Genomic DNA, 22,711 nt, shown 5'->3' on the forward strand with positions numbered 1-22,711 from the left:
AACGAAATCACTATTCGTGGATTAAAATACACTGATAGCATTTCTGTTCCCCGAAGAGGGTTACTTTAGTTACCAGAGCGTTCATATCTTGACATCATGCCAAATGTTAATTTTGTATACTTTCCTTGCAATTAGTTGAAAATCTGGAGGGGGCTTTTCTATTGTTGCCCTAAAAAAATTAAAATCATTGTAAAAAAAAAAAAAAAAAAACCTTGCAAATACCTTGAAAGGCCATGAAACCCCTGTTTCAGCAGGATGTTTTCACACCTCTAGGTTGGAAAAAGTCAGGAAAGTGGGTGTGTCTAGCTCTGTTTGGGTGGGAGTGTCGGAAAGTTAATAAAGATGGAAGTTGCCATTTGGGCATGTGCTGATTTTCAGCGAGGCAAAACAAACCCACAAGCAAAGGAGAAAGACAGTGACTGTGTTTAATGACGGTGAAATGTTTGAAACCGCGCGTCGTATAAGAGAAAAAAAACTCTGCATTTCTCTGTAACTTAGATGCACTTGGTAGGTCAGAAAGCCATGTGTATAGACAATCCTGTCACAAAATGCAGCGAAAATTCATCCAACGGTTAGCAATAGTTTGCTTACAGTGTTCACGTTTACACTCGAAGAGCAGCAGTTACAGCAGATCTTTCAGTCTATAATATTGTAGGGATTTAAACGTAAATCAAGTAACTTAGAAATCATTTTGACTAACGTTTGTCTTTAAACACTAAAAGACTACTGCTGACCATACCAAGTATAACTTTGCCAACTAAATGAACAAAGAAAAGTTACTGATCGCACACACTTACCAAATCTGTAGAGACAGGACAATCAACACAAACTGGAGCTGTGTCTTGTTTTAAAGGAGATGTAGCAGCCCTTGATTTTTTTAAAACGAAGCAGAGAGTTTCTGACGGGTGTAATGTGTTTTATTCTGGAACCAGCATAAACACCGTGAAAACTGGAAGTAAACACACAAATTACAAGGCAAATTTACAATAAATTACAACACATTTACAGTGCATTATCATGCATCTGGACACAGCACAACAAATGAGCAATGTAAAGCAACATATAAACAATAATTCACTTAGTTGACAATTTCAAAACACAAAAGTTGCCAAAAATAGACCATTTAGACATTGACATCATAATTTGAAACACAAACATAACTTACACACCACACTCCGCTCACCAAGGGATGCTAGCTTAAACACTTAGCTTCTTAGTAATGTGATGGTCATCTGGATTTCTCACGAGAATTTAATCACCAAGCTTCTGGGAAGAGATTGTTTTGATGAGTGTGGCATAGTATGATTATAAAGGTTCCAGGGTTTACTTTAAAGCCATTAACCTGAATAAGGTGAGTGAAAATTAACAACCTATAGCGACCTCTTGTGGCCGTTTACAAATGATAATAATTTTTCAAATGAGATTCGAACACAAGTCGGCTGTGTTATGACGCAACGTGCTTACCACTGGACCACAATAGCACTATTAGAGAGGGAATAAAAAATACATATTATACTGTGAAAGGCAAGACACAGCAGTACTTTCTATTGATGGCTTACTCATTTTCTCCCCTTTTTAGATTTCTGATCAAGTTACATCAGATTTAATGTAGTGAATCATCAGTTTTTTTATTGAGCAGGTGTATTATTTATTGATATTAATTATTCGAATTCTTATATTCATTAAGGTGCCGCTGTTTGGGGTTGAATGATGATAATTTTGCTCACGGGGCTGTGAGAAAATAAATAAAAAGAACTGTGCTGCGGCAAAATAATGAAAAAAAAAAAGAGTGAGGCTATGGTCAAATAAATGAAAAAATGAACAAAATGTGTGACTGCTGAGAGTGCAAGCAGCTAGGAACACCAGCCCTCATGGCCAAAAAACATACCGGCCCACCGGGAATTATCCCGGTTCTCCTAGTTTTAAGTACTTTTCATCATGAAACCCTGAACTTTAAAAATTATGTCACCGCTTAGTCTATACTTGAACTATTCTTAGTAGAAACTGTGTGTATGGGCTTTACTTCATTCCATGATTAAAGAACATTACGTTTGAAATCTTAACACGATTAAAATCACAAGCATATCTGGCCCAATTCATTCACAAAGTCTTTTGCAACTGTGTCCATTTATAAATTGTCAAGAGAGAGGGCGGGAACATCTCATGTGTCTGAAAGATGCAATTGTACTGAACTCAGTCCAGCAACTATTTTAGATTACAGCAGTGCCCATCACATTCAACTTTAATCTACTCACATCATTTACATGAGCAGTACTCTGGTTAGCGAGAGTAAATTCATCAGCCATAAAAGTAGCCTCCGACAGTTTAGTCACTTTATGCTCATTAGGCTACGTGGCAACAGCATTTAGAACACAACATTTAAACTCTTCAAGAAGAATGAGCTCTCAAAGCTGTTCATTAGATTTAATTTTTACAGAGGAGCACCAGTGGTCAAACAGATTTTATTTCTTTTTAGCAAACTCAAAAAACTGCTTTTCTCAGATTTAAAATGAGTCCTAAATTTCTTGTAAGACATTTCTCTAAAGATGGACACTACAAACAGGAGAGGATAAAGATCTGCAAACTGGAGAGCATGTGAACTAGCTCTCATCATCCTCTTTGCCAGGGACAATAACAGCAGATGCGCTCCATTAACAGATACGAAAAAACAAATTGTCACATTATGAAAACGAGAGACTTCAGTTCCTACCTACATAAAAATATAACTAACTAAACCAACCTAATCTTCAGAGTTGTACCGGACTCGGTGCGGCTTTTAAACGCTAAGCTCGAGGACAGTTGGCATAGCCAAAAACCTGATGCGTTCCTCCAACAGAGACTTAATAATCTCCATCCAGAATAACCTTCAAAAATAAAAAAGACTCTGACTACCTGAAGTCTACTCATTTGCACTGGTGAACACAAACATTATGCATTACCTTAAATGTAGTTGTCCCGGACGAGGCCCCAATTTATTGTTTCGACCCCCTCGTTTGAGTCGCAACATAAAAGAGCTCAAACCACAATATTATCTATATACAACTGATCTGTTATACATAGAACTGATAGAACAACAAATCACGGCAACAAACAAATGTCTAGGGGTAAATGAAGAAGATAAAGATCTTAAGATAAAATCACAACTAACTTTACATATGAATAATGCAAAACAAAACCACAAGGTTACAGAATGAACAAGAAGGTCTTGACACAAGGACGTACAAGCAGCCACAGCATCCTCTAGAAGCTAACACATCACTCTTATTTATATGCTTCAAACCAATTCGTTGAGCAAGCAGCCACCCAAACTGGAATTCTGGGGAAGCTTTTTGTAGCTCCCTGGTTCAATAAAGGATCGACTCTTTCACTGGTGTTTTCCCATGATTTATTTTCAGTGCAGCATTCACTTCACTGACAACGTCATCTTACATCAAACACCTTGCACCGTACGGGAAACACCTTGCACCATACACCGAACACCTTGCACCGTACAGCAAACACCATAAGAGCTTGTATACAAAAGGAAAATTAAACCAAATGTAAGCAAAAAATGAAAGCCATATACAAACAAACAGACCTCGCTTAATCTTCATATACAAACTCAATACAAACAAACAAACAAACAAACAGATTAAACATGAGCTGCAACGCCGTGATCATGTGCGATCTTTCTGTGTGTCCGTTTATATCCATAAGGGTAATTAATTCAAAATAAAAGACTTCCGCTTTTACACTGAACACTTCGTAACATAAATACAAAAAATATCAAATATACATAAAATAAAGGAAAGAGAGAGAGAGAGAGAGAGAGAGAGAGAGAGAGAAGTATATACACAATATAAACATATTGTAGAAAAAGATATACAATAACATAGACACCATGTCAAAGTTATTAACACCTTTACTTTTACAAGGTATAATTTCTGCTCAAAATGTCATTTTGGTGCACTCCCTTCAAATTAAATCAAAGAAAAAAACAGAAAAGCTGCCATTTTGAACTAAATCTGGCCAATAGGGATCGCATAAAAGAACCTCTGTGTTTCACTGAGGGTTTCTCTGAAAGAGAGGTTGCAGAAGTTCTATCAGGATGAGGAACTCTTCAAGAAAGCATATGAAAGTGTGAAGACCAATGAAACCCTCCTGACCATCTGCTCTGTGTTGGATGGTTTGTTTTTGTCTGAAGAAAGATGCTGATTGGATGATGACAGAACTAAAGATGACCACATCCATATATGTGCACGTTGTGCTGACTCTGCTAGAGGATCATGACCAGATCCAGGCCGTCCTCTGGAGTCTGGGTCAGCCAGCAGATGATCTTCTAGAAAAGTGAAAAGTATTTTTGATGAATTGAGTGTAACCAAGACGGGCTTAAATTCTGCCAGCAGTCTGTTCTTGCTGAAAACAAAAGCTGGAGCTTGAGTTTAGGTTTATGCACCTCGGCTTACAGAAGTTTTTTTAAAGTTCTTTATTTCATCCTTGATAATAAAGATCACTGTAGGAAAACAACACACATGTTGTTTCTGGAAAAAACAATAATTTTTATATATTCATATTTATACTCTTCACTTCATCGGTTGTTGGTCTGCGGTATATTAATGTAATACAAGGAGCGACACAGACAACTGATTTCAGATCCACATGCAGGTTTATTTAGGATGTCAGGCAAGCAGGGGTCAATACGGGTGCAAACAGATGTATAAAGACAATCCAGAATCGTGGTTGGAATAACAGTCGAGAGGTCGAAAGACAGGCAGCAGACAGGGACAAAAAGACAAACTAGGCTAGGGTCAAAACACGGGAAAACAAGACAAGGAAAAACTCGTTGTAATTGTGACCGGGGCCTGTACTTTATTAAGAAACAAAAATTAAAACATTTGTTAGTTAACAAAATTCAGGTTCACGTTACTGTCAAGAATGGGACTGGAAGGACACAAATGCAGGTTCAAATTAAAGATTTTAATGAACAGCAAAGACTGTAGTCAGGGCCACAAAATAACAGCCAAAAAATAACACAAAAATCCAAAAAGATCAAATAAATAGTCTTTAGGACCTCCTCCGTTACCGGGTTTGAAAAGAGAAAAATAAAAATTTCCGAGGGTCAAAAAACAGAGTCTCTCGGCCAGTGGCGCGCTGCACACAAGGAGAAAAAACAACAAAAAGGCCGGGGTTAAGACAGCAAAAATATAATGAGAAAAGAATGTCCTTACAAACTCCTCCGGTAGAGGGCGCACTATGGCCCGGCTGTTTTAGATGTGACCGACGAGAGCGAGCGAGGGAGAGGGGAAGTCGGACGGCAGGTGATGTCGGAGAACTCAGTGCGGAGGGGATGACGGTGCCTGAGAACAGAGGGATATGAGCCAAAATGGAACACACACAAGAAGGACAGAGCGCTAGAAGTAAGATGACGGCCAGGCGAGACACAACTGGAAGGGATAACACCAACCAACACGACAGGACTGGAGAGACAACTCGGAAGACTGTTACACGGACTGACACACAACGATCTGACACAGGATGACACACGAGAGGGAACTAAATAGGGGAAGGAGCATAACTGAATCCAGGTGAGATTAATTAAATCATGATAATAGTAAAAAGGTAACAAGGGGGAGGGAGGAATATTACGTTGAGCACAAGGTGACAGACCAAAACAAAACATCCACGCGTGCTAATGACATGACAACATAAACAAAGGCGGCGTGATCAAACCAGGGGTGTGACAGTACCCCCCCCCCTACGGGCGCCACCAGGCGCTGCAGGGAGAGGCTTACCTCGTCGCCGATGGAAATCCTCGACCAGCGCCTGATCAAGTATGTCCCGGGCTGGGACCCAACTCCTCTCCTCTGGACCATAGCCCTCCCAGTCCACTAGATACTGGAAACCCCTGCCCCTGGGTCTAACATCAAGCAACCTTCGTACTGTGTAGGCTGGTAAGCCGTCCACTAGTTGGGGGGGAGGGGGGGAAGGGGCAGAAGGGACAAGGGGGGAATACATCACAGGTTTAACCCTAGATACATGAAAAATAGGGTGTACCCGACCAAGCTTGGGGGGAAGCTTGAGCCTTACCACCACCGGACTCAAGACTTTAGTGATTTGATATGGACCAATGAACCTGGGGGCCAGCTTGCGTGAAGGCACCCTGAGAGGCAGGTCCTTGGTGGAGAGCCATACTCTTTGACCACAAATGTAATGAGGGGCAGGAGTCCGGTGTTGGTCGGCCGCTGCTTTGGTTCGTCTGCCAACTCGGACCAAGGCCTCCCTAGCTTTCCTCCAGGTGCGTCGACACCGCCGAACGAAAGCTAGGGCAGACGGAACGGCAGCTTCAGGTTCCTGTGAGGGAAACAAAGGGGGTTGGAATCCAATTGAACACTCAAATGGGGACAAACCTGTAGCTGATGACGGAAGAGAGTTGTGAGCGTACTCGACCCATGACAGTTGTTGGCACCAGGAGCTAGGATTGTGGGACGCCAGGCAGCGGAGAGTTCGTTCCAAATCCTGGTTGGCTCGTTCAGACTGCCCGTTGGTCTGAGGATGGAATCCTGATGACAGACTCGTAGAAGCCCCGATCTGTCGACAGAACTCCTTCCAAAAGCGGGAGACAAACTGGGGACCCCTGTCAGAAACCACATTAACCGGAAGACCATGAATCCGGAATACGTGATCAATCACCACTTGCGCAGTCTCCTTGGCTGAAGGAAGTTTGGGGAGGGGAATGAAATGGACTGATTTAGAGAAACGGTCCACCACCGTGAGAATGACGGTGTTTCCTTTAGATTCTGGGAGACCAGTGACAAAATCAAGGGCCACGTGTGACCATGGGCGGGACGGGATGGGTAGGGGGCGAAGCAGACCAACGGGAGGTGCATTAGAAGTCTTGTTCTGGGCACAAACAGAACAAGCCGCCACAAACTGCCTGACGTCCTTGGCCATGGATGGCCACCAGAATCGCTGGTGAATCAAAGCCAGCGATCTCCGCACTCCTGGGTGACAGGCTAGCCTGGACGAGTGTCCCCACTGGATGACCTCTGAGCGAAGTCTGGTTGGAACAAACAGACGGCCCGCTGGGACCCTCCCTGGAACTGAGATCTTTTGTATGGCCTTCTCCACCCGTCTCTCAATGTCCCAGGAGATAGACGCCACCACCATTTCTTTTGGTAAAATGGCATCAACCGATTTCTCCTTTCCTGGGACCTCAAAGAGACGGGAGAGGGCATCGGGCTTGACATTCTTGGTTCCAGGTCTGAATGATAGGGTAAATTTAAAGCGGTCAAAGAAGAGGGCCCAGCGAGCCTGTCGAGGGGTCAGCCTCCTGGCCGAATGGATATATTCGAGATTCTTGTGATCCGTCCAGACCAGGAAAGGTTGGGCTGCCCCTTCTAGCCAGTGACGCCACTCCCCCAGAGCCAGCCTGACTGCCAATAATTCTCGGTTCCCTACGTCATAATTCCGTTCCGAAGGGTTTAGGCGGTGGGAAAAGAAGGCACACGGATGTACTTTCCCGTCCAGGCAAGACCTCTGAGATAGAACTGCGCCTACCCCGACATCAGATGCATCCACCTCAACAATAAATTGTTGTTCAGGATCTGGAATGGACAAAACAGGAGCAGAGACAAAACGGGACTTCAATTCATCAAAGGCCTCCTGTGCATCACTATTCCACTTGAACCATACCTTGGGAGAGGTGAGTGCTGTTAAAGGTGCAGCAATCTGGCCAAAGTTCCTGATGAATCGCCGGTAAAAGTTTGCAAAGCCCAGGAACCGCTGCAGAGCTTTGCGAGAGTCAGGGGTTGGCCACTCGGCAACAGCCCTTATCTTACAGGGATCTGCCTGGATCTCTCCCGCTGAGATGATGAACCCCAGAAACGGAATTGACTGGGCATGGAAAACGCACTTCTCCGCCTTGACATAAAGTTGGTTCTCCAACAACCGTTGTAGCACCTGGCGTACGTGTTGAATATGTATCTGCAGGCACGGGGAAAAGATCAAAATATCATCGAGATACACAAAGACAAAACGATTAACCATGTCTCTCAACACATCATTAACCAGGGCCTGAAAGACAGCCGGGGCGTTGGTCAGACCGAACGGTAAGACCCGGTATTCAAAGTGTCCCGTAGGGGTGTTAAAGGCTGTCTTCCACTCATCCCCCTCACGTATGCGGACAAGATGGTAGGCATTCCTGAGGTCAAGTTTGGTGAAAACCTTGGCTCCCTGCAACAGCTCAAAAGCAGACGACATGAGAGGTAGGGGGTACCTGTTTTTAACGGTAATGTCGTTGAGCCCTCGATAATCAATGCATGGACGCAGGGAGCCATCCTTCTTCTTAACAAAGAAGAATCCAGCACCTGCAGGAGACGAGGAGGGTCGGATGAGACCGGTTTTAAGGGATTCATTAATGTACCTGTCCATAGCCTCTCTCTCTGGACCAGAAAGGGAAAACAAGTGTCCCTTAGGCGGAGAAGTGCCTGGGAGGAGCTCGATGGCACAATCGTATGGTCTGTGAGGAGGCAAGGAAGTGGCCCGGGACTTGTTAAACACCTGGCGCAGGCCGTGGTACTCCACCGGGACCCCAGTCAGATCAGCAGCCTCTGCCTGTAACACAGAGGACACAGAAACAGGAAAAGGGGCACTGCCCAGACAAGAAGACAAACAATACTGGCTCCAAGATAAAATGGCATTACCAGACCAATCAACATGAGGACCATGCTTTACTAACCACGGGTGCCCCAACACTATGGAGGCACTCGGGGAATCCAGAAGCAACAGAGTGGTCACCTCGTGATGATTGCCTGAAACAGTCAGGTTAATAGGAGGGGTAGAATGGGAAACAGTGGTTATAAGGGAGCCGTTGAGGGAGCGAGCAGGGATAGGATCAGGAAGAGGGATAGCAGGAATTCCCCACAAAGCAGCTAGGGAGGAGTCCATAAAATTTCCTTCAGCCCCCGAGTCAACCAGGGCTGAACAAGAATTAGAGGAATCACTGAAGTGTACAGAAACAGGAAGAAGAGTGCGGGAGGAAGAGTGTAGGAAAGGGGTAGTGCTCACCAGTATCCCCCTCTTCACTGGTGAGGCTTGACGTTTGAGTGGGCAGGCTACAGCAAAATGTCCAGGCTTCCCACAGTAAAGGCAGAGTCCCTGGACGAAGCGTTGCTGTCTCTGTAGTGGGGTAAGACGAAGACGCCCTACTTGCATGGGCTCCGGATCCATTGGAGCAGAACCAGATGCTTCTGCAGCCAAGACTGGACGGGAATCCTCCACTCTCCATGGGGGGCGAACCGTTAGACGCTGACGACGACGATGGAGACGTCCCTCAATCCGCAGGGCCATGTTAACTAGGTCATCAAGGTCCTGGGGAAGATCCTGTGTGGCCAGCTCGTCCTGAATGTCATCCTGTAACCCGGCGCGGAACATAGACCTGCACGCGCCCTCGTTCCAGTCACAGGAGGCCGCTAGAGTCTTGAAGGCGATGGCATATTCAGTAACGGATTGTCCTGCCTGGCGTAGGCGTGCCAGCTGGTCCGCTGCTTCCTGGCCCCGGACTGATCGGTCAAATAATCTCACCATTTCTTGGCGAAAGTCTTCAAACGAAGCACAGCAAGGGGCTCTAGTCTCCCACACTGACGTTCCCCAGTCGCGAGCTTTACCGGTGAGGAGGGTCAATACAAACGCCACTTTAGATTCCTCAGATGCATAAGTGCGTGGTTGTAAGGTGAAAACCACTGCACACTGAGACAAGAAGGCTCTACAGGAATTAGGGTCTCCGTTGTAGGGTGGAGGGTTGTTGCAACGGGGCTCCGGATCATGATGACGGAGAGGACCCCCCTGGGCTGCCTCATGCTGTAGGTCCTGGACGAGTGCAGTTAGCTCTGCCACTTGATTGGCCAGGAATTCCACCTCCCTGGTGGTGTTGGTTAATCTAGCCTCATGCTGGCCTAAGAGTGCACCTTGCTGGGTGACTGCAGTTCTGACCGTGTCTGAACCCGCTGCGTCCATTCTCTGGTCAGATCGTACTGTCAAGAATGGGACTGGAAGGACACAAATGCAGGTTCAAATTAAAGATTTTAATGAACAGCAAAGACTGTAGTCAGGGCCACAAAATAACAGCCAAAAAATAACACAAAAATCCAAAAAGATCAAATAAATAGTCTTTAGGACCTCCTCCGTTACCGGGTTTGAAAAGAGAAAAATAAAAATTTCCGAGGGTCAAAAAACAGAGTCTCTCGGCCAGTGGCGCGCTGCACACAAGGAGAAAAAACAACAAAAAGGCCGGGGTTAAGACAGCAAAAATATAATGAGAAAAGAATGTCCTTACAAACTCCTCCGGTAGAGGGCGCACTATGGCCCGGCTGTTTTAGATGTGACCGACGAGAGCGAGCGAGGGAGAGGGGAAGTCGGACGGCAGGTGATGTCGGAGAACTCAGTGCGGAGGGGATGACGGTGCCTGAGAACAGAGGGATATGAGCCAAAATGGAACACACACAAGAAGGACAGAGCGCTAGAAGTAAGATGACGGCCAGGCGAGACACAACTGGAAGGGATAACACCAACCAACACGACAGGACTGGAGAGACAACTCGGAAGACTGTTACACGGACTGACACACAACGATCTGACACAGGATGACACACGAGAGGGAACTAAATAGGGGAAGGAGCATAACTGAATCCAGGTGAGATTAATTAAATCATGATAATAGTAAAAAGGTAACAAGGGGGAGGGAGGAATATTACGTTGAGCACAAGGTGACAGACCAAAACAAAACATCCACGCGTGCTAATGACATGACAACATAAACAAAGGCGGCGTGATCAAACCAGGGGTGTGACAGTTACTGCCCACAACTTCAGGTTTTCTCCAACCAAATGGAAATATCAAGCAGAGAGGTGTACAAACAGTCTTCTTTTATTAGACAGTTTAATATGCTTCTCAAAAAATTTAATCATATAAAACATGTAATCCCTTACAACGAGTCACAAAACAATACAATGGCTGTCAGTGGCCACTGCTGAAATCACACTCAGTTTTACACAGGATATACCAACATGTGGGAATGATCAATGAAAAAGAGAAAAATGCAACACTTCAATGCAAATGAAACCCTCAAAACAAAACACACTCCTTATTACTAAAGAAAGAGAAACTAACCCACACTCCAAATAAACCACCCGCATAACAAATAAAGCCGAAATAAAACAACCCTCCCCATATAAGGCAATCCTTCCTGTCAGTATTGAAATGGAAGATGAACAATAACAACAGCCCTTCACAAAATTACACAAATAAAATACAAACCCACCAAATAGTTCACAACACGCACACGCACTCACATATATGTACACTCACAAACGCGCCAAAGTCAAAAGAATGAGAGTAATAATAACAATAAGTGCACACACACACACACACACACACAATCACACACTCTTCCTTGACATGACCGGGTCACACACAACCAGGTGCCAAAAGGGAAAGCGAATCGCCTCTCCGTAGCGCAATCGGGTGGCCAGACAGCAGCAAAACAGCAACGAGCACTCTATCAAACAACCGTTCAATATTAATTCGCATATTAAAGTTTAAAATCACATTTCTAGATAAAAACATTTACAGACTCTCAAATAGAAACTAACCTGCAGCCCAGTCAACTGGCTCTCAACACAAATGGTGAGCGATCCACCTATCATACATGGATGCAGCTAAAATAATTATTTATTATTGACTAACAGCACTAAAACTCACTAGAAATAGCCAGAGACATAAACAGAAACATACCGTTACTTGCTGATGCGATTGCAATTCCGCAGGCCCAAGAAGCAGAATTACAGAAAGACAACCTTGTACAGGTTTCTATGAACACTGCAGGCTTACTGCTCAACGCTCAATCAAACGCACATCAAAAGTTTGCAAGCACTCAACACACCGCCACTTTTCCATGCCAGGGAGAAAACGGAAGGAAGGGAAAACCTCCGCACTTTTAAAGGGGCGGTGAGCTTACTTTCCAACTCCATTTACCTACACATAATGGTAAACTCCTCCCCCTTGGGGATCCCCTATTACACGCATACAATGGGAAACCCCTCCCCTTTGGGGATCACCCCATTATATAATGTCACTTACGTAAACAAGACTTTGACAATCCTTAGGTGATGCAAGTGTAACCAGTCAGAATGAGGAAGCATGTGTGTGTGCGTGTGTGAGTGGATTACATGTATGAAAATTTAGTTTATGAATGGCGGATTTGTAGTCCATAAGCAATAGTGTGTGAATTCCAGCGATCTAAGGAGTTACGATCGCTGGTGATCGTGACACTTAAATATTAAAAGGCACAGCCAATCCTTTGAAATGCATGACTGGACTGTCAGCGATGTCGTTCTCAACTGTAGATGGAACTACAAAAGAGTGTTTGCTTTGGCAGATTGGGTATAGAGTGGAGGAACTATGACGTCAATTTGTATGCAAAAACCCGGAAGCGAGTTAGCATATTAGCACTTCCGGTTCCCTCGTCCCAAAGTCAATGAGTTTTTTGAATGGGGTTTCAGTAAAATCGCTTAAATAAGGTCCGTGGCTAACACCAACTCAATATATTTTCACGTTTTGTTCTACGACATAAAACACATCAGTTACAGCACACTCTTCAACTTTTAAATCGATTATGCTTCTTTAAAAAGACGGTTGCTATCAAGTTGCTAAATGAGACTACAGGCGGCATCGGGGACAATATACGTCATCGAGCTGATCTGGTCTGGAGCGCAGCTCGCCTGTGTTGGGCGTTTGGATTTGTCTGTTATTTAGGTATTTTCATGAATAGTATTTTATAGTTTGTTGTATTATTCTAATTGGGAATTCAGATTGTGTGTAGATAATTCCTTCACTTATAAAGGCTGTCGAGACAGACTAATTTGTTGATCATTTATTTTAATTAAACGATATTATGAAGATACTGCTCACCAGTGCAGCAGCCTGTTTCTTTCCTGCTCTCAGTAATGCAAACGTGTGAATAAATGTGTAAAAATACAAACATATTTACTGTCATTTTAACTTTTTACACTCCTCCATAAAAGGTATAGCAGATGTGACTGTATGGGCTGCTTTTCGCTGTACGTCGTGACACAAAAGGAATATTGAATGTTGTTCTGTGTCCATGTTGGAACTGTCACGGAATACAGGGAGACCCAATTGCAAGTAAAATAATATTTTATTGACTCAGACAGAATGACAGAAGGAAGAACGCAGGAAGATGATGAGTGAGTCAAGCGAGCAGCAGGAAATGTAAATCGAACAGGGAGCACTGAAGAACAAGATCAGAGAGCCGCCAACAGAAAGGTACAAGAGTCCAAACACAGAGCTCTCCCCGCGACACACGACCAGAACTCAGCGACCGGAACCTGACAGGACACAGACAAACAGACGTGAAGAAAACGAACTGACACTGTGAGACAGAAACGCTGAACATATATAGGCGCGGTAATGCGCTGCACCTGTGGTCCACTGATTACAACTGAGCGGTGCTGCGCACGGCAAGGCTGGTGACAGCGTACACGTGACCACCCAGCTGATAAGGTAAACACAACTGACAGCAACGCGACTCTAACAAAGACACAGAGACACCCAACACACACACTCATACACGCATTTACGTAAAACGCATAACGCACCACACCGCACACACACACATACACACACGCAGACACATCATAGAAGAACAGACAGATCCACAATCGTGACAATACCCTCTCTCCTAGGACCGTGTGCTCAGGACCGTAACCCTCCCAGTCCACCAAGTACTGAAATCCTCGTCCCCTCCGTCTAGAGTCCAGAATGCGCTTAACCGAATAAGCAGTCTCCCCATCTACGAGACGCGGCGGGGGGGGAACTGGTGTGTGCGGATTAATTGCCGTATGAAAAACGGGCTTTACTTTAGATACATGGAACACGGGATGAATTCTCCTGTACGCTGGAGGTAATTTGAGGCGGATTGCCACAGGACTAATGATTTTAGTGACAATAAATGGGCCAATAAATTTAGGAGCTAGCTTATTACTAACGGTGCGGAGCGGAATGTTCTTAGTTGAAAGCCACACTTTTTGACCGACAACGTAAACGGGAGGCTTAGACCGGTGGCGATCGGCTTTAGCCTTGGTGCGCACACCCACTTGGAGGAGGGTCTGTCTGGCCCTGCTCCAAGTGCGGCGGCACCTCTGGACAAAGGCGTGAACGGAGGGGACCGCGACTTCAGATTCCAGACTGGGAAAAACTGGTGGCTGGTAACCTAGACTACACTGAAACGGAGAAAGGCCCGTGGCCGACACTGGTAACGAATTATGTGCGTACTCCACCCACGAAAGCTGCTGACTCCAGGAGGAGGGATTCTGTGAGACCAAACATCGCAATGTGCGCTCAAGATCCTGATTGGCTCTCTCGGTCTGACCGTTACTCTGGGGATGAAAGCCAGACGAAAGACTCACAGTAGCCCCCGATAAACGACAGAATTCCCTCCAAAATTTAGAGATAAACTGAGGCCCCCTGTCAGAAACCACGTCCGTCGGGAGGCCATGAATGCGAAAGACGTGATTAATGACAGCAACCGCTGTCTCTCTGGCTGACGGTAATTTGGGCAGAGGGACGAAATGAGCAGCCTTCGAGAACCGGTCCACTACGGTTAAAATCACCGTGTTGCCGTTGGAGGGAGGCAGCCCCGTAACGAAATCTAGCGAGATGTGGGACCAGGGTCTCGAAGGTACTGACAGCGGCTGAAGGAGTCCCGCGGGTGGCCGATTGGAAGTCTTGGAAACAGCACACACAGAGCAAGCCAATACAAAATCACGCACATCACGAGCCAATGCTGGCCACCAGAATCGTTGTTTAATAACAAATGATGTGCGACTCACCCCAGGATGACAGGCTACTTTGGAGGAATGTCCCCATCGAATAACATCTGACCGAAGTTTCTCTGGCACGAATAACCGACTCGGTGGGCATCCAATCGGGGGCGTTACCCCATCTAAGGCTGCGCGAACCTTCGACTCTATCTCCCATGTGATGTTAGAAATAACAATACGCTTAGGCACTACGGGTTCGAGTGACGATGTACGCTCCGAAGAATCAAAAAGACGGGATAACGCGTCGGGCTTAATGTTCTTAGATCCCGGTCTATATGAGATGGTGAAATTGAACCGTCCGAAAAATAACACCCACCGAGCCTGCCTAGAGTTTAATCTTTTGGCGGATTTGATGTACTCAAGATTCTTATGATCGGTCCAGACGATAAAAGGGACCCCCGACCCCTCTAACCAATGACGCCACTCCTCCAAAGCAAGCTTGACGGCCAACAGCTCTCGATTACCAATGTCGTAATTACTTTCTGCGGCTGATAACCGATGAGAATAATACGCGCACGGGTGGATCTTGCCATCCGAGGAGGAGCGCTGGGACAGGATAGCTCCGACCCCGACCTCTGACGCGTCGACCTCCACCACAAACTGCCGGGAGGGATCAGGGGTTATCAGGATTGGAGCTGAAACAAAGCAGCCTTTCAGTTTTGAGAACGCAGCTTCGGCTGCGCTGGACCACCTGAACGGCGTTTTGGAGGAGGTCAAGGCGGTCAGAGGTGCGGCGAGCTGGCTGAAATTGCGAATAAATCGCCGGTAGAAATTGGCAAAGCCCAGAAACCTCTGCAGGGCCTTACGGGAATCAGGAGTTGGCCAATTTACCACAGCCTTAATCTTCTCTGGATCCATGCGCAACCCCTCGACTGACACGATATGCCCTAGAAAGGGAACAGACTGTGCATGAAAAACGCATTTCTCCGCCTTGACATAAAGACCATTCTCTAACAGCCTCTGAAGCACTCACCTGACGTGCTGAACATGTTCCTGGAGAGAATGGGAAAATATCAGTATGTCATCCAGGTAAACATAAATGAACTGATCTATCATATCTCTCAGAACGTCATTGACGAATGCTTGGAAAACAGCCGGAGCATTGGAAAGGCCGAAGGGCAGAACGCAGTACTCAAAATGCCCTCTGGGGGTGTTAAACGCTGATTTCCACTCATCCCCCGCTCTTATGCGAACCAAATGATAAGCATTGCGGAGATCTAATTTTGTAAAAAAGTTCGCCCCCTGCAGACGTTCAAAGGCTGAAGACATCAACGGCAAAGGGTATGTATTCTTGACCGTTATGTTGTTCAGCCCTCGATAATCAATGCACGGGCGAAGGGAACCATCCTTCTTTTTTACAAAAAAAAAATCCCGCCCCCGCCGGTGAAGAAGAGGGGCGGATGATCTTGGCTGCTAGAGAATCAGAAATATATTTCTCCATGGCCTCCCTCTCTGGAGCAGAAAGCGAGTATAATTTGCCTTTAGGCGGAGACGTACCTGGCAATAAGTCTATTGCACAGTCATAGGGACGATGAGGAGGCAGAGAAGCAGCCCGGGACTTACTGAACACTCTCTTCAGGTCATGGTACTCACGGGGCACGTTTGACAGATCCATCTGCTCCTCCTGAAACACAGAACGAGAAACAGCAGAACAAGCAGACACTAGACAAGATTTATGACAGCTCTCACTCCAAGAAAGCACAGTATTATGTCCCCAATTAATGTGAGGTTTGTGCAAAACCAACCAGGGATGTCCCAAGATCACAGGAGTGGCAATAGTCTCTGTTAAAAAAAACTCAATAGTTTCGGAATGGTTACCAGAAGTAATAAGTCTTATAGGAGCAGTGGAGTGTGTGATGGTGGGAAGAGAAAGACCGCTAAGAGCGTGCACTGCGATAGGAAGAGAAAGGGGAACAACAGGGATTTTCAAACTGTACGCCAGCTTAGAGTCAATAAAATTCCCCTCGGCTCCGGAGTCGATGAGCGCATGACAGTGGTGCATGATAGAGTTAAAAGATAGATTGACTGGCAGCATGGTTGTGTTAGGGGACTTGTCAAGGGTGATTTCACCAGCCAGTAAACTCTTACCCGGCGACGAATTCTTATTCTTGGCTAGACACGAAGCCACAAAATGTCCAGCGACTCCACAGTACATGCATAGTCCTTCCATGCGGCGACGACGCCTCTCCTCCGTGGAAAGCCGAAATCTGCCCATCTGCATGGGTTCCGGCTCGAGATCAGATGAGGGGGGTTCAGAAGATGCAGCGAAAAGAGATTGCGTGGGAAGAAGTGGAGTGTGCAGTTTCTTGTGGGAACCTCTCTGTTGTAACCGAGTGTCCACTCTGATGGCTAAATCAATAAGCCCATCCAGTGTCTTAGGCAGATCCATGACGTAGATTTCATCTTTAATATAATCTGCTAGTCCGTGCAAAAACATGTCCCACTGAGCTTCGGCATTCCATTTACATTCGGCCGCCAGAGTACGGAAGTCAATGGAATATTCAGCAACACTCATCTTATTCTGTCTGAGTTCAGCGAGCTTACGAGCCGCCTCTCTGCCAGAGACCGCTCGGTCAAACACAGTTTTTAACTCCTCTGAGAAAGCTTTAAAGGAGTTACAGCAGGGGAGTTTACGCTCCCAAACAGTGGTACCCCAAAGTGCCGCTTTACCGGTCAGCAAATTGATCGTAAACGCCACCTTACTCTCTTCGTTAGGGAAAGACGAAGGCTGTAGCGTGATGTAAAGTGAACATTTTGCTATAAATGACCGGCACAATTCTGGTTCGCCGGCGTAACATGCTGGTGGTGGAAGTCGCGGTTCAGTGGATCTGGGGGTCTCTTCTAGCGCATGAGCTGCTGGTGGAATGGTGGGAGGAGCTTGCTGGACAGCTTCAGTACGAAGCTCAGAACCCAGTCTCTGAACCTGAGTCGTGAGCTCAGAAACTTGAGTGACCAGCGCCTCAATGGCCTGGCCGGTCACTGCCATTTGTTTGTCCTGATGATCCAGTCGGGCTGAATTGTGGGCGAGGAAATCCTGGATTTTGGTAACACTTGCTGGGTCCATCTCAGTGGTCAGTTCGTTCTGTCACGGAATACAGGGAGACCCAATTGCAAGTAAAATAATATTTTATTGACTCAGACAGAATGACAGAAGGAAGAACGCAGGAAGATGATGAGTGAGTCAAGCGAGCAGCAGGAAATGTAAATCGAACAGGGAGCACTGAAGAACAAGATCAGAGAGCCGCCAACAGAAAGGTACAAGAGTCCAAACACAGAGCTCTCCTCGCGACACACGACCAGAACTCAGCGACCGGAACCTGACAGGACACAGACAAACAGACGTGAAGAAAACGAACTGACACTGTGAGACAGAAACGCTGAACATATATAGGCGCGGTAATGCGCTGCACCTGTGGTCCACTGATTACAACTGAGCGGTGCTGCGCACGGCAAGGCTGGTGACAGCGTACACGTGACCACCCAGCTGATAAGGTAAACACAACTGACAGCAACGCGACTCTAACAAAGACACAGAGACACCCAACACACACACTCATACACGCATTTACGTAAAACGCATAACGCACCACACCGCACACACACACATACACACACGCAGACACATCATAGAAGAACAGACAGATCCACAATCGTGACAGGAACTTGCAGCCATTTGATAGACTTGTTTCTCCTCACGCCTCATTTCTGTCGACTGTTTAAGGTAACGTTAAGCGGGCTGTGTGCGCGAGTGATACACTTATTTAAATATGTCTCATAATAATACTATATAGGCACATTTATACACATTTTTAAAACTTTTAGAACCGCAAAGCAAAACAGATGTATTTCCCACGTAAAAATTATCCAAAAGGCACAAAGGTCTATGTTTTTTTGTGTGTATTTATTAGTTTATAATATATAGTGTGGATTATAATATAATATACAGAGAGATTAACTCTTTGTCATGGACATTATTTCTAGAAATAAGCTTGATAAGTTGTCTGGAGGGCTCTGTAGTCCGTTTATAGCCTAATGTTAGCTTTTTAACTCTTGCGTTTGCATTTAAGATTCAAAAGTGCTCAAAGTTGTATTTTGGTGTGAGGATTATCCGACTGAACAAAACGTGTAAGTGTAATGAACAGTGTTTGAACACAGAGCTTATTATTCGCAATCTTCGAAAAGCCTATGGGAAAATCCTATAGGGATTTTCACGAGGGAACCAGTTTTATGCTAGCAGTCAATTAGCCTACAAAGTGACGTCATAGTTCCTCCACTCTATTTGTGGATCTGTCTAATGTTTTTCTGAGGAGGAGTGTGTGTTTTGGTGCTGTACTACTGTCTTCAATTGTTTTCAAAGATCAGAGACCTGAACCTGATGTACTGTGATTTAACAGCTAATAAGCTCAAATTATTAACTCAAAAACTCAAACTAAAAAAAGATTCTTCCGCCAGCACTCTGTTTGTGTGAAACTCTGAGGCCAGCGTGTTTGATTGGAGAAAACTTGTAGATTTTTTGTGGCATGTGGGTTAGTGTGCTGTGGCATACATGTTTTTACAGGATGAAGAAAACCTTGTATTAGCATGCAGACTAAAGAAACCCTCATGTATAAGTGTCAACATGTCTGCTACTGTTGTAGATGATAATTTACTCTTTATGGCATGGCCACTTTTTTATTAAATGCTTTATTTACTAATGAGTTGTAATGCCATGTGCATGTGTAATGGAGGCCAGCTAATGAGTGCTGTGCAGGTAAACCTCACTCCTCTGACCTCTAAAGGTGCTTTAGCGACAGACACTAGAGGTCATGGTCTTTAGCCTCCTTGGTAGAGCACCCGACTCCCATGCGGAATACCGTGTGGTACCAGCTCAGAGCGAGTTGGGTGGTGTAGGACCGGAGGGGTTACACATGTATTTGAAGTGTTTTAAAGTAAATAATTTATATAATGTGTAAAATGCATTGATAACTTATAAAAATGTTGCTTGTTGGTTGATGGGTGTTGTGCATCATATGTGTGTAAATATAATCAATAATTTATCGTGTAATTTCTCTCCCATGCAGCAGCTGTAATAAGAAAGAGAAGATTGACTTCAAACAAAAGATTGTGGACAAACAGGGACAGTAAGATCTTTTCTGTATTGTGTAAAGCGTTTTCTGTGTAATAGATTAGTCATCCGGTTCATCATGATCATCTGTGTTCTATAGGGTGAGCATCTGTGACTCTGAAGCGTCTGCACGGGATCTTCAAGACCAAGATTCAGATCACTTGAAGCAAGTCCATGAAGAGCCGAAACTGAACTCTGACAATGACAAAACGATTTTTTTTGATGCTCACAGATTGGCTTTCATTGAAAGAGTTACCAATGTGCAGAGCATTGCGGATAAACTTCTAGACCAGAGAATAATTCATAAAGAGCTGTATTCTGAAATCACACAGACTAACGTGACCAGACAGCATAATATGAGGAAGATTTATGACTCTGTGGGTTTAAAAGGTAAGAAAGCAAAAGCTCGATTCATTGATATCCTTCAGGAAGAAGAGCTCTACCTGCTTGAGGACCTGATGTGCTCTGATGCCTAACTTTGTACTGTGCTGTAGAACAGTGTAGCGCTGCCACATAATTGAGTCTAGGCTTGCTGCAAAATTCATTAAATGTGTGACAAGGCCATGCAGTTAAGCATACTCATAATTAGTTATTTTATTCCACTAATAGATCAGTGAGTAATGGACTTTTATTTTATATTCTTTATTTTGAAATAATGAGGTGAATATCCTGTCTGAACTGTTGCCGTTTTCTCTATATAAAGACATTTACACACACACACACACACACACACACACACACACAGGGAGTTATTGTTGATGTAGTGTGTTAATTCATGAATGACGTTTGTATTTGTTTGTTGTAAGAACATGATTATGAGAAGAGTCTGATTCAGTATATGACTTTGTAAAATATGGGTTGATTGATTTATTCCATAATAAAAACTGAATACACAGACAAGAGAATTGAACTGTTTTGTTTTTTTATTTATTTTTGTGTGTATCCCGTTGATTAAAGACGAGTGTTACAACAAGAGCTGCCTATATTTTTCAGCTAAGATATGCTAAAGCTTAATTGTTTGATGCACGGGAGTCGTATGCATTGATTTGCACATGTAATGGCCTCAAAAGGATTATAAACGTTATAAACACTGAACTGAAATGTTTATTTGGGCGTGTACTTCTCAATTAAATGTAGATTAGACTCATTTGGTGGTAATATTTCTGCAAACTAAATGAATTAATGAAGTTAACTTGAATAATAAAATGGTCATCTTAAAGAGATTAATGCACATAACATTTAACAGTCTGTTATTAATTACTGCCCCTCATATTGTTTCCCCTTCAGAACACAGATATTTTAACAGGAGCTCCTGAAAGGGCTGTGAGACCTTACAAGTCTAGAAAAGGAATCAGAAACAGCAAAACATTGTGTGTGAATGTTCATACGAAGCTCCAAAAACACAACTGTGTGCCCAAAACTGTGTGGATCAAGAAGAAATAAGTAAGACTAATAGGAACATTTGGAGAACTCTTCAAGCACATGATCCACTGTGAAATATGAATTTAAATCAGCTGTGATGACGATGCTACCAAATGTGTTGGTTTAGTGGTGGAATGACTGAACTACAGCACTTCTTTCACTTTTATTTTGTCTCTACAGACGTACTGTTACAATCGCTGTAGAATGTAATGACTCACATGAGTCGACACACTTCTTGAACAGTAAATACATTATTTCAGACTCTGTCTTTTAATATCGTATGTGTCTACCGTGAGAAAATGGAGACGATGCTTATTGCATCAAGACTACAAAATACAAGTAAAATGAAGACCAGTGTTGAGTGTTTGTTTCATTAGAGTAAATTAATGAAAAATGCTTTTGATAACTTTTTTAGCTGCAGTGTGTTTGGTTTTAAATGGTTTCCTGTGTCTGTCCAGCTAAAAAGTAAATAAATACATAAGTAAAATTGGCTGTTACCAGGCTGTGAGACCAGCTACACCAGGCCTGCCTTTTATATTTGTGGGTTTGTTTTGAATGTACAGTTGTTAAAAAGCTCAACTTTTCAGTTGTTTTTAATGTAAATAAACTGTTAATAATAATTATGAGTATTGTAATATTTCTGATTGATCTGATCTGAAAATATTCAATAAAAAACCGACACCACCTTGGGGGAGAACATGCAAACTCCACACAGAAACACCAACTGACCCAGCAGGGACTCGAACCAGCGACCTTGCTGTGAGGCGACAGTGCTTTTACAGTAATTCACCTAAATGTAATGTTCTCATTCTGAAGTGTGTAGCACATTTCTAGGGGATAAACTGACCTACTACAGGTGGGATTTGTCCAATATTTCCATTAATCTACGTACAATCTACAAAACATTTACAGCACATCACCAAACTGATATTTTCTCAATCTTAAGGCTGTGGTTTTTTGTCTTCAGCTCTGACTTCAAACCCCTCACACCTGAGAGAGCTGGATCTGAGCTACAATCATCCAGGAGATTCAGGAGTCAAGCTGCTCTCTGAACAACTGGAGGATCCAAACTACACACTGCACACACTCAAGTATGTGGAGGAGCAGATACATGACTCTGTTTGGGTGATTTCTGCTTAGAGACAGATAGCAGATACACTGGTGTATTTTCTTCAGATTCTGGAAGCGGTTAAAGGTGTAGTTCAGGGGTCATCAATCTCCTGTTCCTGGAGCTCCAGTGCCCTGCAGGGTTTAGCTCCAACACACCTGCCTGGATGTTTCAAGTATGCCTTGGAGCTTGATTAGCTTG

General features: G+C 44.3%; 1 protein-coding gene across 3 annotated transcripts in view; it reads left to right on the forward strand.

The window, feature by feature from the left end:
- Positions 1–20,890, forward strand: part of LOC799502 (protein NLRC3) — a 93,239-nt gene extending 72,349 nt beyond the window's left edge. The window contains exons 5-7 of one of the 3 annotated variants that reach the window (XR_012402907.1): positions 13,209–13,557; positions 19,937–19,996; positions 20,081–20,890. Coding sequence is in view for 2 of the 3 variants with exons in the window: in XM_073949064.1 (XP_073805165.1) it covers positions 19,937–19,996; positions 20,081–20,456 (436 nt within the window). In the remaining variant the exon portion in view is untranslated. The remainder of the gene's footprint in view (positions 1–13,208; positions 13,558–19,936; positions 19,997–20,080) is intronic. The other 2 variants (XM_073949064.1, XM_073949065.1) reach the window with 2 other exon arrangements.
- The last annotated feature ends 1,821 nt before the right edge of the window (positions 20,891–22,711 follow it).

The sequence above is a fragment of the Danio rerio genome, chromosome 4 (genome assembly GCF_049306965.1).
Source record: "Danio rerio strain Tuebingen ecotype United States chromosome 4, GRCz12tu, whole genome shotgun sequence".
Classification (NCBI taxonomy): Eukaryota; Metazoa; Chordata; class Actinopteri; order Cypriniformes; family Danionidae; genus Danio; species Danio rerio.